The sequence below is a fragment of the Elephas maximus genome, chromosome X (assembly GCF_024166365.1).
Source record: "Elephas maximus indicus isolate mEleMax1 chromosome X, mEleMax1 primary haplotype, whole genome shotgun sequence".
NCBI lineage: Eukaryota > Metazoa > Chordata > Mammalia > Proboscidea > Elephantidae > Elephas > Elephas maximus.
In genome coordinates this window covers 154,319,313-154,333,188 of record NC_064846.1, presented here as the reverse complement: position 1 = coordinate 154,333,188, position 13,876 = coordinate 154,319,313, and the positions used below count along the sequence as shown (strand labels likewise).

The window sequence follows — 13,876 nt, the reverse complement described above, 5'->3', positions numbered from 1 at the left end:
CAGTAAGCATTTTTCAGCTATTCTCAACACTCATACTGAATCCTAAAAATGGCTTTTCTCTTGTAGTTAAGAGTAAGCATTTTTCCCCCCAGCTATTCACTTCAAAATCACTTAAAAAAAGCCAAAGGTGTATAGGTTGGTACTGCTGCTTCTTAAAAATGTAACAGGAATATTTTCTGGAATTAGCAAAATTTTCAAAATGCACTGGAATAAACACATGGATAAAATATTTACATGGTCTTTTCAGGTTTCATATGCATTATTTAGGAAAAAAAAAGGAAGTTAAAAAGCTAATTTGTCAACTCACATCATAAAATATCTATTCCATTTACAGATAATCCTTATCCCATTTCAGCTTTTAAAATGCTTATTATTTTCTACCTCCTCACAACAAAAAATAAAATTATATGCTGCGAGATCAATTACTTTTTTAAGAGTATATGCCCTTTTCTATTATTAAATGCAAAGGAAAAGTTTAATTGTGATGTCTAAAAAAGATAATTGTTATTTTTGATTTATATATTTGATTATATTTAATTATTCCCAAAAGCCAAACACTAGAATTTGATACACACAAATACACACACACACACCCCCAAAACTTAGAGAAGGGATAGCATGCCTTTTTATTATGCTCCTCTCTTTGTAAATATCACAATTTTATGTATAAATTATATTGCATTACTACAAATTAAGCACATCGATGTATTTTGTTTATAACTTACTATATTAGGTCCACACTATTTTAATCTTGGCCGATTCTATTTTATACAATGCATTCTGTAATGCATTTCTCAGTGGTTTCGATGAAACTTCTTGAAACACAGTAATATAATTATGTGAGCTGAAAAGCAAAATCATACTTTTCCTAGGTTTCTAGGTTTTTAGTAGGTTTAACAATGAGGATTGGCTTTGCCAATTAGGTTAGGTGGTATTTTCTGCATATTTAGTAAGCTGAAACTGCAGCCTCAAGGATTTGTTTTAAAAAAGAATATTTAAAGCACATGATAAAAGCATGTTATCAAAAATTGTTATATTGACAATGATATAATGAAATGACCAACATTTCCATTTCCCAACCCTTTCTGAGTGTGTCTGTTTGAATAAGTTGTTTTCAAGTAAAAAAGCAAGAGTTATAATTCAGAGTTATCTGATAAGTCTTGGTAAAGCCTTTTTGTTATACTTCCCCAAGAGGGAGAAAGCAAATGACTCTGATGACTTGGTAACAAATCCTTTTGCAGGTCAGATCACTTTGAATCCATTGTTTCCAACAAATGTGAAGGAGGATCTTAACATATTGGCATGTGCTAGATGATTAAAAAATATTTTTGATGACAATAATAAATTATTTTTGCGATTTTTGGCAATAAGAACTCAAGGCAGGAAAAAGTTAGTTCCTGCCTTTGGATGGAGCAGTATTGCTTCTAGCATTTGAGTTATGGAATGACTAGGTGGCTCCCTTTGCCATGGCTGCTAAGACATTTAGGATTTCTTGCTGGAGTTTTTCTCCTTCTCTTCTGCTTTAATTCCTGGCCCTGAACTCCTGTCTATATTAATTGCTCTGAGTGTTAAAGCATGTGTGTTTTTTATGGCAAGCCTCCCCAAAGACATGCAAATCGGTAAAATATCATATCCCTGTAGCTACCACACCTTCTTTGCTTGTCCTCACGTTATTGTCTTGACTGGTGGGAAGAACGCTATACAAGGAAAGGTGTGTGTACTGGCTTCTGCATGCCCTCCCTTCGTTCAGGTCTCTGCACAAATGTCACCTCATCAGAGAGGCCTCCTGACCTTCCTATCTAAAACATCTCTCCTTCATTCATCCAGTCACTCTTTCCTCTTGCCCTATTTTATATTTCCTCATAGTACCACGGCTACATATTTACTAGTTTATTGGGCATTGTCTGTCTCCTCATTGGAATGTAAGCTCTATGAGGGTATAGACAGTCTGTTTTGCTCATGGCTGCATCCCTAGTGCCTGGCACATTGTAGGAACTCAGTAAATATTTGTTAAATGAAGGAATCAGTCCATGAATCAGTGAAACCATTGTGGTGTAATGACATGGAAAGCTGCTGACATTAATGAACTGCCTCCTTCAATTTACAAGAATGTACTGAAAGCTGAACATTTCCTCTGATCTTACTTTTGATGCATTAACCCAGGGCCATGGCTGGTGATCCTGTTAACTGTGACCGGCATCTAGCCACCTCTAAACTTGAGTCACCAAAATGACCAAAGCCTAAACATTACAAAGGTCTCTCTGTGGACCTATCAGCCTGGGACCAGGCTCCAGGTGGTAGTGCTCACTTGAGAAATGGTTTTCCACTCAAGATAAAGGGAAGTGAGCAAGTGAAGTGTTTTCTGGCTGCCTTGGGTTCCCTCTGATAACTTGCCCAGTAACCAATGCCTTTCACCATTTTTTCCTTCTAGAAAGAACACCATTCAATAACCACGTGGTCACCATCCCCGGCAAAAGCTACAGAAGGGTTTCTCTCAAATATATGAAAGGTAGTTTTAAACTTGCAGATGACAAAATACTTTTTAAATACATATACAGTCTCTTACCAGCACCTTTTTTTCTCACATTAGGTCTGAGGGTTGATGGTGCCTAGTTCATGTAATGGAAACCCTGGTGGTGTAGTGGTTAAGAGCTATGGCTGCTAACCAAAAGGTCAGCAGTTCAAATCCACTAGGCACACCTTGGAAACCCTATGGGGAAGTTCTACTCTATCCCATAGGGTCACTATGAGTCAGAATCAACTCGGCGGTAACGAGTTTGGTTTTTTTGGTTTAGTTCATGTAATGCCACCAAAACTGATCACAGCAGATGGACATACTACTTCTGGAAGCTACAAAAAAAAAAAAACAAAACAAAGACCCCTCATAATTACATAAGGTGAGATGCAGGCCTCCCTGGTCAAGCATTGTCCCTTTGACCCAAACTGAAATACGCAGGCCTTCTGGAGGAGGAAAATTGCAATCCGCATCTAACTACCCTTCTCTCTCCACAAGTCAGTGCTTTCATTGCAAGCCAAGGTCATCTGGGCATATAAATCTCTATTTCTCTAAAACACTATGCACAACATTGGCCTAAGTGCCGTAGGTCACACTAAGGAAAGAGACAATGACCTTCTTTGCCCTTAACCATCCTGAATCCCCTCAGTTCTCGAAGATTTGAAATCAGAACAATATTGCATTTCTAACCTTCTCAAAAATTTTAGAAACATAAATTGGATCATGCCTCAAACCCAAGGAGAAGGGCACTAATGGAGAACACGAAACAGTTGCCCTTGGTGGTATTGTGAGTCTCTCCCTCTTGGAAGATGAGTGCTGTACGATCCCATGATGTAATTTCCCTTTTGGTTTTTTAAACGTCCTTTAAAATGTCAGACAGTGAACAAGTGAGCCAGTCTGGGCTGAGTTGGAAGCATTAACAACATGAGATTTTAAGATTATGAAAAAGTTTTCTGGAAAAAGAGAAAATGCACATCTTACCTCCTACCAACAAGTAGCTGTTGGGGAACAGTGTTTTTGCTTGCATAAGTGCCCTTGCATGACCTGAGTGGAAGAGGTCAAATATTCCATCTGCGTACACCCTGACAGGCCTGTCAACTGTAGAAGAAAGAAAACATTGTCAACAGAATAGTAGAAAAGGAATCCCAGTTACCTGATTCTTCCATCAGTCCAGGGCCCAAGAAAGTTTACCTGGATAAGATACAATCTCTGAATACTTTCAGTTTCATATTAGTACATGAAACTAATTTTTAAAAGAGGTTGTTCTGAGGACATCAAAAAAACCAGTTGCCATCAAGTTGATTCCGACTCATAGTGACCCTATAGGACAGAGTAGAACTGCCCCATATGGTTTCCAAGGAGCGCCTGGTGGATTTCAACTGCTAACCTTTTGGTTAGCAGTGGTAGCTCTTAACCACTACGCCACCAGGGTTTCTGAGGACATCAAAGCAGAATTAAAAAATAATAATAACAAAATTAAGACAGAACAAGAACACACATTTTTAGCCAATAGGAAAGACAAATGCAAAGCACTGTGGAGTTTTCTGAGCTGGTAGGTTCAAACTAACCAGGCATAACCAGAGAGTCAGCAGTCAGTCCAGCAGGAATATCAAGGCAGGAGTAACTGAGAAGCTCAATGGAAACAACAAATGACTTCATCCTTGAGTCTGGAAGTCCTGAATGAAGACCCCTGAGCCTGCTCATACTCTCACAAAAGCCAGTTGGGTACCTTTCTTCCCAACTCCGAGTCACATAGGGTAGCCTGAAATCAGCCATGGTAGAAATATTTACACCACGGAAACTGGCAAATGCTACACATTGGGGCTTATTTCTTCCAAGAGGATTGGTTCTTAAACATTTACCAGCAAATCACTGCACAAAGGTCACTCCCTAACCTCTCTGGTATCATGAGAGATGGAGGACACATGCCCAAAGGGAGGAGAGTCAGGGTGCAAAAGTTGCATGTGGGTGTGGTGTTCAGGGTTAGAGGTGAGCAGCCAAAACCACAGTCTTTCCTAGAAAGGTCAAGAGTGACAAGGGCACAGCAGGTACTTTCACAGTGGCATATGGTGCTCTGGGCAGCGCCATTCCATAAGCAAGAGGGACACACTTCTCCGAGAGACCACTCTAGAAACTGCAGGATGACAGTGCTGTTGAGCCAAGGCAAAGACGCATGCCCTTCAAGTCAGAGGGAGAGATCAATGGGGGTTGGGGCTCCATCAACCTGGTGGATGAAGCAAGTCACAGAATTATTCTCTTTAACTTAGAGTGGGAGAAGAGGGTTGCAGCTCTACTGCACCCCCATCCTGATAGTCTGGAAGATGCCTGCTACATTTGTTGAAAACTTCCATATATTTTACCAACTTTTACATCTTTCTGACTTCTCAAAAGAGAAACGGGAGAGTGAAAATTCAAGAAGAGGATCCAAAAAGGGATGGTCGGAGAAAGAAGAAGTTTCTCATATCAAAGTGCTCTTGTCTTAAGCAGCCCTGCTACCTCTTCTTCGTGGTTACAAACAACACAGAGACCTGCTGTTCTTGCATTGAGAAGAAGGAAGGAGACATAGGTGGCCACAGCGGTGTTCTTAAAAAAGGAATATGAAGGCTACCAGTTCAACATGGCAAGCTGAACACAGAGATTTAGCTCTGCTTCCTCTTGAAACACCACAAAAATTACAGAAAAAGAGTTTTGAAAAAGGGTATGAGCCTCCAAAGGCAGAGAAAACAAGAAAGGTAATGACAGTGGGTTAGAGATGTCAACAACATTTTGGAAAGTTGATTGTCATGTGGTACCTGGAGAGAACAAGAATCAGGGGTGGGGATAGGTAGGGAAAGGGATCGCTGGTTTTCTTTATAAGCCTGAGAGTCCTATTGGCTTTTTAAACTACATGCATGTCTTATATTAATTTTATAAAAATTAACTTTTTAAAAAAGAAATAAATCAATATAAGCTTCTGTTGAATGATCTTTCAGCCTTAGATTTTAAATTGTGATTATTTCTTGATACAGGACAACCTCATTAATTTGGAACATAAAGAAAAATGAATGTTACATTAATAGATTCAGATAGTACAATGTTTCTAATAAATTAAACTTCTCTAATAAAAAAAAACCCAAGAGACTTTATGTCAGGTAAGGAATTGCAATTATTTCCAATTATACACCATTTTGAGCAAACAGAATTGCCTTTGCAGGATTACACTGTATTCTAAATAGGGCACAGTAAATAGAAAATGCTTTGAAATAACAAACTGTCTAATGAGGGATCCTTGGTTTCAATGCTCTTATTCAATTTGAATTCAACTGAGGAAAATTTGTTTTAAGATATAAACCCCAGGGGAAAGCAGATGGCAGTTTTGCAGAACTTTTTGTTATTGATTCAGAGGTGATCAAGATAAATCAATTCAGGAAGCAGGGAGGAAAGAAAAGTAAGGAAAGATGACATAATTACTGAGAAAAAGACCATTTAGTAAATCTTTGAAGAATATTTGTGGAGTTGATTTTGCAATAAGCTCACTTTTAAAAATCGTAGTGTGTCAGCAATTTCCAGACTCTGGGAAACTCTACGGGACAAAAGAAAAAAAAAAAAAAGAACCCAGTCTCTTCAACAAATAATCTTCAAGGAAAAAAGAGAAAGAGAGATGGAAGAGGGACCTATAGGTTTAAAAAGATTTAAAAGATACATAACCAATTATAATGTGTGGACATTATTTGAATTTCCGTTCAAACTATAAAAATATGATGACATAAGACAGCTGGAAATTGGAACTTTGGCTATTTGATTATATTAAAGAAATCAATGTTAGCTTTTTGGGTGGGATAATGGTAAAGTGGTTATGTTTAAAAAACAAGAGTCCTTATTTTTTTAGATATATATATATAGAAATATTTATGGATGAAATGATAGGAAATCTAGGAATTTATTTCAAATAATTCATGAGGGGAGAGCAGATGGGGGTGTATTTGGGGCAAGGCTGGCCATGGGGATGCATGACACATAAATGTTCATTACATTGTTCTACATTTGTGTATATTTGAAATTGTCCGTAATAAAACTTGTTTTTTGATGGAGTGTGGCTTTTTTAGTTTGTACGTTTGTTTTGACCTTTTGTTTGGACATCCTCTTAGGCATCTGAAGACTCTCTATAGCATCTACGTGGGGAGCTACTGGCCTGTGAAGCTGGAGGTTTGACAATGATCACAAGTCAGAGCACAACTATTCTATGGCTGTGGTAGACAGACTCTAAGGTGGTCTCGAGGTGCTCCCAGCCTCCTGGCATTCATGCCTTTGTGTAATTCCTTCCCCTTGAATGTGGGTGGGACCTGTGACTTGCTTCTAACCAATAGAATATAGCAAAGGTAATGGATATTATTCCCGTAATTATGTTACGTTGTATAAGATGCCATCTTGCTAGCAGACTCACTCTCTTTCTCCCTCGATGGCTTTGAAGAAGCAAGCTGCCACGTGCTAACAGGGCTTATGGAGGGGGCCGTGTGACCCGGAACTGTAGGTGGCCTCTAACAGCTAAGGGTGGCCTCTGGCTGAAAGACAGCAAGAAACTGGGGCTCTCAGTCTTACCAATGCTAGGAAATAAATTCTGCCAACAACCTGAGTGAGATTAGAAGTGGATCCATCATCAGTCAAGCCTCTAGACAGAATTGAGCCCTGGGAAGTATCTTGATTGCAACTTTGTGAGACCCTAAACAGAGCACTCACCTAAGCCAGGCTTGGACTCCTGACTTGTGGAAATTACAACATAAAAATGTATGTTCTTGTAAGCCACTAAGTCTATAGCCATTACTTATGCAGTATAGAAAACTAATACAATCTTTCTGCTCACAAATTATTATACATTTTAAAAGAGATTTCAAGAAAATTTCTGTTTATCTTGAATGGACAGAGGAAAGCATATCAAATAAATGTGATCTGGAAAAATACATGTCTGTATAAAAAAAAGTATACCACACATTAATTACCAGGATTCAAATACCATATTTTATGCAAATAACACACACCTTCTATGTTTGTTTGGGAACAACCGGTTTAGCTGCTCTGAACTACCTCCTCAAACATCTTGTTGCCTTTCTCAAAAGCAGACCTTGCAAAGCTAACTCGGCCTACCTTCCTCCTCACATCCCTCTCTTGAAGATTACTCTTAAAGAGTGCTATGGTCAGGAGCTCAGCTTTTAACACAAACAGGTTTGAGTTCAACTCAATTTACCACTTACCAGAAGTTCTCACGGAGTGGTCTTCTGACCAGTAGCATCAGAATCACCTGGGGACTTGTTAGAAATGCAAATTCTTGGTCCCTATCCCAGTTGGACAGAAGGCCTGGGCCTAGGCATCTGTGTTTCAACAAGCCCTTCAGGTGATGCTGATGCAGCTCAAATGTGAGAACCGCTGCCACTTGCTAGCTGAATGACCTTGTCTTAAGCTGGGTTCTCTAGAGAAGAAAAACCAGTAAAGCGCATAAAACCAAACCAAACCAAACCCTTTGCCGTTGAGTCGATTCCAACTCATAGCAACCCTATAGGACAGAGTAGAACTGCCCCATAGGGTTTCTGAGGAGCAGCTGGTGGATTCGAACCACCAACCTTTGGTTAGCAGCCAAGTCCTTAACCACTGCACCACCAGGGCTCTGTAGTAAAGCATATAAATGCATACTATAGAGAGATTTATATCAAGGAAATGGCTCACACAATTGTAGAGGATGGAACATCCCATGTTCGTGGGTCAGGATAGAGGCTTCTTCTGATTCATGTAGCTGCAGGGGCTCGTGAACCCAAGACTGGCAGGTCAGACAGCAGGGCTCTTGCTCACAGACTGTGAAATTCAATGAATCCCAAGATCGGCAGGCAAGACAGCAGGTAAGCTTCTAGCTCAAGTCCCAAGAACCAGAGGTGAGATGGACAGGAGCCAGCTGCAGGATCCAGAGCAAGCTAAAGCCCACAAGCCTTGCCAGGAAGTCCACTTATATTCGATGCAGGTTATACCCTCAAGGAAACTCCTTTTCAACTGATTGGCTGTTCACAGCAGATTCCATCATGGAGGTGATCACATTATATCAAATCTCATCATGGAAGTGATTACATCATTACATTGCTGTCAAACTACATCATAACTGCCAAACCACTGAGAATCATGGCCCAGCCAAGTGACACACAACCTTAACGATCACAGTCCACCCTTCGTCAACTTGGCACCTGCACACATCTCTTTAAACCATACATAATCTCCGAATAAAGACAATTATAAAGTCATATTTGCACCTAACATGATACAAACACACACACAATCAAATATGTACTAGCCCTATTTACATCTTATATTTTATAAGTAAAGAAAACAAAAATATTTGATGCATACATACAAAGCAGAAATACTCATAACAATTACAGTCCTTGTTTCTGCAACCGGTCACATGGCTGTAACTTGTATTTAGAACTACCTTCTTCTGCCACCCATTCCATATTCCCTTCACCCTCAGCAAGAGTCTCAGCTGGTCGCAGTTCTTTGCCTGGTGGGGTGACCCAAACCTTCATTCCTGAAGGGTCTGGGCCATTAGTAGTCATGTCAGAATTGGGTTGCTGTAGTTTTCCATTGACTTTAATCATAGGACACGGTAGTATTAAGAAACACCCTAAGGAATCTCCTGCATTGCAGACATAGTATTCTTTACCTCCATTAAGTAATAGCAATCCAATTTCCTCCTGGTAATCAAGATCAATCACACCAGCCAATATGGTAACTCCCTTCTTTGCCCATTGATCCAGAGACATAAGGAGCCCAAAGTGGCCAGGTGGCATTCTTAGCTTCCAATTCAATGGAATCAGTAATGTGTCTCCAGGTGGGAGCATTCCTCCCTTTGGAACTAAGACCTCTAGACCAGCAGGGCATAAAGTTGTGGGAACAGGAAGCAAAAGTTTTGTGGGTGCATCACTAGGGGTAATAGTGAGTGGTGCCACTCTCATTTCCACCCCTTAATTCCTGGACCCATGAATCCTGGCTATGGGAGAAACCACCATATATTGGACGCTGGCTTAGAGTATATACAGCCTCCTGGAGAACACTGCCCCAACCCTGTAAGGTATTGCCTCCTAGCTGGCACCGTAATTGTGTCTTTAGAAGGCCATTCCATCATTCTATCAAGCCAGCTGCTTCAGGATGATGGGGAACATGATAAGACCAGTGAATTCCATGAGCATGGGCCCACTGCCTCACTTCATTTGCTGTGAAGTGAGTCCCTTGATCTGAGGCGATGCTGTGTGGGATACCATGACGGTGGATAAGGCATTCTGTAAGTCCATGGGTGGTAGTTTTGGCAAAAGCATTGCGTGCAGAGAAGGTAAATCCATATCTAGCAGATCTATTCCAGTAAGAACAAAACACTGCCCTTTCCATGATGGAAGTGGTCCAGTGCAATCAACTTGCACCAGGTTGCTGGCTGATCACCTCAAGGGATGGCGCCCATAGAGGGGACTCAGTGTTTGTCTCTGGTGCTGGCAGATTGGGTACTCAGCAGTGACTATAGCCAAGTCAACATTAATGAGTGGAAGTCTATGTTGCTGAGCCATACATATCCTCCATCCCTGCCACCATGGCTACTTTGTTCATGAGCCCATTGAGCAATGACAAGAGTGGCTGGGGAAAGAGGATGACTGGTTTCCATAGAATGTGTCATTCTATCCACTTGATTATTAAAATCCTCCTCTGCTGAGGTCACCCTTTGGTAAACATTCACATAAGACACAAATATTTTCACTTCTTCAGCCCATTCTGAGAGGTCTATCCACATACCTTTTCCCCATACCTCCTTGTCTCCGATTTTCCAATCATGTTCCTTCCATGACCCTGACCATCCAGCCAAACCATTGGCCACAGCCCATGAATCAGTATACAATCAAACATCTGCCCATTTTTCCTTGCAAGCAAAGTGAACAACCAGGAGCACTGCTCGAAGTTCTGCCCATTGGGAGGATTTCCCTTCACCACTGTCCTTCGTGAGATTCCAGAAAGGGGCTGCAGTGCTGTCATTGTCCACTTCTGAGTAGTGCCTGCATATTGCACAGAACCAACTGTACACCAGGCACGAGTTTTCCCTTCCTCAGTCAACAGATCATAAGGAAATCCCCATGAGGCTATAGGTGCAGACTGGGATACGGAAGGTAATGTGACAGAAGTGGAGGCCATGGGCATTTGGAGCACTTCCTCATGCAACTTACTTGTACCTTAAGGTCCTGCTTGGGCCTGGTCTCATATATACCACTTCCATTTAATAATGGAGTGCTCCTGTGCATGTCCAACTTTATGATTCTATGAGTCAGACAACACCCAGTTCATGATGGGGAGCTCAGGCTGCATGATGACTTTGTGTCCAATGGTTAAGCATTCAGTCTCCACTAAGGCCAAGTAATGAGCCAAAAGCTGTTTCTCAAAAGGAGAGTAGTTATCTGCAGAGTATGACAGGGCTTTGCTCCAAAATCCTAAGTAAGGGTCTACGCTGTGATTCACCAATAAGGGCTTGCCAAAGATCCCAAACAGCATCTCTATTTGCCACTGATACTTCAAGCAACATTGAATCAGCCAGATCACATGGCCCAAGCAGCAGAGCAGCTTGCACAGCACCCTGAACCTGTTGCAGAGCCTTCTCTTGTTCTGGGACCCACTCAAAACTAGAAGCTCTTCAAGTCACTTGATAAATAGGCCAGAGTAGCACACCCAAATGAAGAATATGTTGCCTCCACATTCCAAAGAGGCCCACTAAGCATTGTGCCTCCTTTTTAGTTGTGGGAGGGGCCAGATGCAATAATTTATCCTTCACTTTAGAAGGAATATCTTGACATGCCCCCACACCACTGGACTCCTAGAAATTTCATTGAGGTGGAAGGTGCCTGAATTTTTGTGGGATTAATTTCCCACCCCCTGGCATGCAAATGTTTTACCAATAAGTCCAGAGTCATTGACACTTCTTCCTTACTAGGTTCAATCAGCATAATGTCATCAAAGTAATGGACCAGTGTGACATCTTGTGGAAGGGAAAGGGGGTCAAGGTCCCTGCAGACTAAATTATGACATAGGGCTGGAGAGTTGATGTAGTGCTGAGGTAGCCAACTGAAGGTGTATTGCTGGCTTTGCCAGCTGAAGGCAAACTGCTTCCACATTTTAGGTACCTGTTAGAGTAGCACCCCACTCCTGGTACCAAATGTCTTGGGCTAGGTTCTCTAGAGAAGCAAAACCAGTAAAGCGTATAAATACATATATATAGAGAGAGAGATTTATATCAAGGAAATAGCTCACACAATTGTAGAGGCTGGAATATACCAAGTGGGTCAGGATAGAATCTTCTTCTGATTCAGGTAGCTGCAGGGGCTTGGGAACCCAAGATTGGTGGGTTAGACAACAGGGCTCTTGCTCACAGGCTGGGAAGATTGATGAATCCCAAGATCGGCAGGCAAGACCGCAGGTAAGCTGCCAGCTCAAGTCCCAAGAACCAGAGGTCAAATGAATAGGAGGCAGCTACAGGATCCAGAGTGAGGAAAAGCCCACAAGCCTTACCAGAAAGTCCACTTATATTCAATGCAGGCCCCATCCCCCAAGGAAACTCCCTTTCAACTGACTGGCTACTTACAGCAGATCCCATCATGGAGGTGATCACATTATATCAAATCTCATCCTGGAAGTAATCACATCATCATACAACTGCCAAACTACATCATAACTGCCAAGCCACTGAGAATCATGGCCCAGCCAAGCTGACATGCAACCTTAATGATCACACACCTTGTGCCGAGTCACAACTTCTCTAAGCCTTAATTTCCTAATCTGTGAAATACTAAAAGTACTAACCACATAGAGTTTTGATAGCAAAGGAACTTAGTACATAGTAAGCACTTAGTAGATATTAGTTATTATTATCCGAGCAAAGCGTCCTTTGTGCCACGGAGTACTTTAAATTTGGGTTATTGGCTTTTTGCAATGGCGAGTGGGAAACATTGAGTTAAATGGCTCAAAGGTTACCTGCTCAACTCATCCTATTTCTCACTTCGTTGCAATCAGCTGGAACGCCAGTCATTTACTCCTGCACAGCTCTCTACCTTGTGCCTTCGCTATTTCCTGTTCTGCCTGCCCAGAATCCCCTTCCATTTTCTGCCCCGATAGTCCAAATCTTATTTCTCCCAAAAGTATCATCTCCAGTCGCCTACCTCCCTGAAGTCTTGCCTGACTGCTCCAGGCCAAATGAATGAGCCCTTCTGGAAACTTTGGTTATTATCTTATCACCTGTGTTGCAGGACTTAACCCCTAAACACATGCATGCATTCTACTGGTGGTTTTTATTTCATATCTAGTTGTCTTATCTCTTTAATTATAGTGAAAGATCTTCGGAAACAGAGATGGTACCCTAAAATTCTTTTTAAAGCTCTTCCCTATCCATCCTCTGGTATGTACTGAAGGAGTAAAGGGATGAACAAACTTCCATAGCAGAGCCCAGTCTCTCTAATCTAAGGCACACTTGGAGAAACGCTTTAAAAACACAGACTTTTAAGAATAACAATTACAGTAGTTTAAGTTCGTATAAGTCTTCACAGTTTAAAAAAATGCCTTCATACTTTTAACCAAATCTGGTTCTCACAAAAAACGTTGTGAGCGGGAATCACTGTCCCCGTTTTGCACATGAGGAAACAGATTCAGTTCACTTTCGTGGCTTGCCCAAGGCTGAAGAACTTGTAAATGGCCGCGCTGGGGCCCAAACTCCCATATCCTGCTGCATCTTTTACTTGGTTACTTTGGTGGGTCCATTTTATCACTGCTAGCGTTTTTACTCTTCTTGCACTGCGTTCTAATCTCTAAACCCAGCCCTCTGATCAAAAGAGCATGCTGCTCGAATAATGATGGGCCCTTCCATACTTTAGATGTCAAGACAGTGCCCATTCGAGGAACAAGAAGTAAAGCCTCACCTGGTGTTCCTAAACGGGCCTGAGCAATGGTCAGTTTTTCATGGGGAGCTTGGCACTGGCAGCTGGTTTCATCTGCAAATGGGGCAGGTGCAGTCAGGGTCTAGAAGGGAAAAAGAGAAAGGGAACAGAGTCTGACAGACTTTCCATTGGCATTAACTTCCCCTAAAATTTTCTTTCTTTTGGTTACACACATATGATTAAGAAGCAGAATGTACCCGCTGAATCTTTTGGAGAAATATACTATTAGAAATAAAGACAGGGACATCATCACTAAAATCTTTTTTTTTTTTTTTGACTGATGCATCAGAAATAAGGAGCTCTTTGTTGCTTAGGTACCGTCGAGTCAGTTCCAACTCATAGCAACTCCATGTAAAACAGAATGAAACACTGCCCGGTCCTGCGCCAT

At 41.4% G+C, this 13,876-nt stretch overlaps 1 protein-coding gene across 3 annotated transcripts in view; it reads right to left on the bottom strand.

Annotated features, from left to right (window-relative positions):
• PCYT1B (phosphate cytidylyltransferase 1B, choline) overlaps positions 1–13,876 on the bottom strand; it is a 113,683-nt gene that overhangs the window by 39,513 nt on the left and 60,294 nt on the right. For 2 of the 3 annotated variants that reach the window (XM_049871803.1, XM_049871802.1), the window contains exons 2-3: positions 13,471–13,570; positions 3,497–3,613 (exon numbers count right to left, since the gene is read on the bottom strand). In XM_049871803.1, coding sequence (XP_049727760.1) covers positions 3,497–3,613; positions 13,471–13,570 — 217 coding nt within the window. The remainder of the gene's footprint in view (positions 1–3,496; positions 3,614–13,470; positions 13,571–13,876) is intronic. The other variant, XM_049871804.1, reaches the window with a different exon arrangement.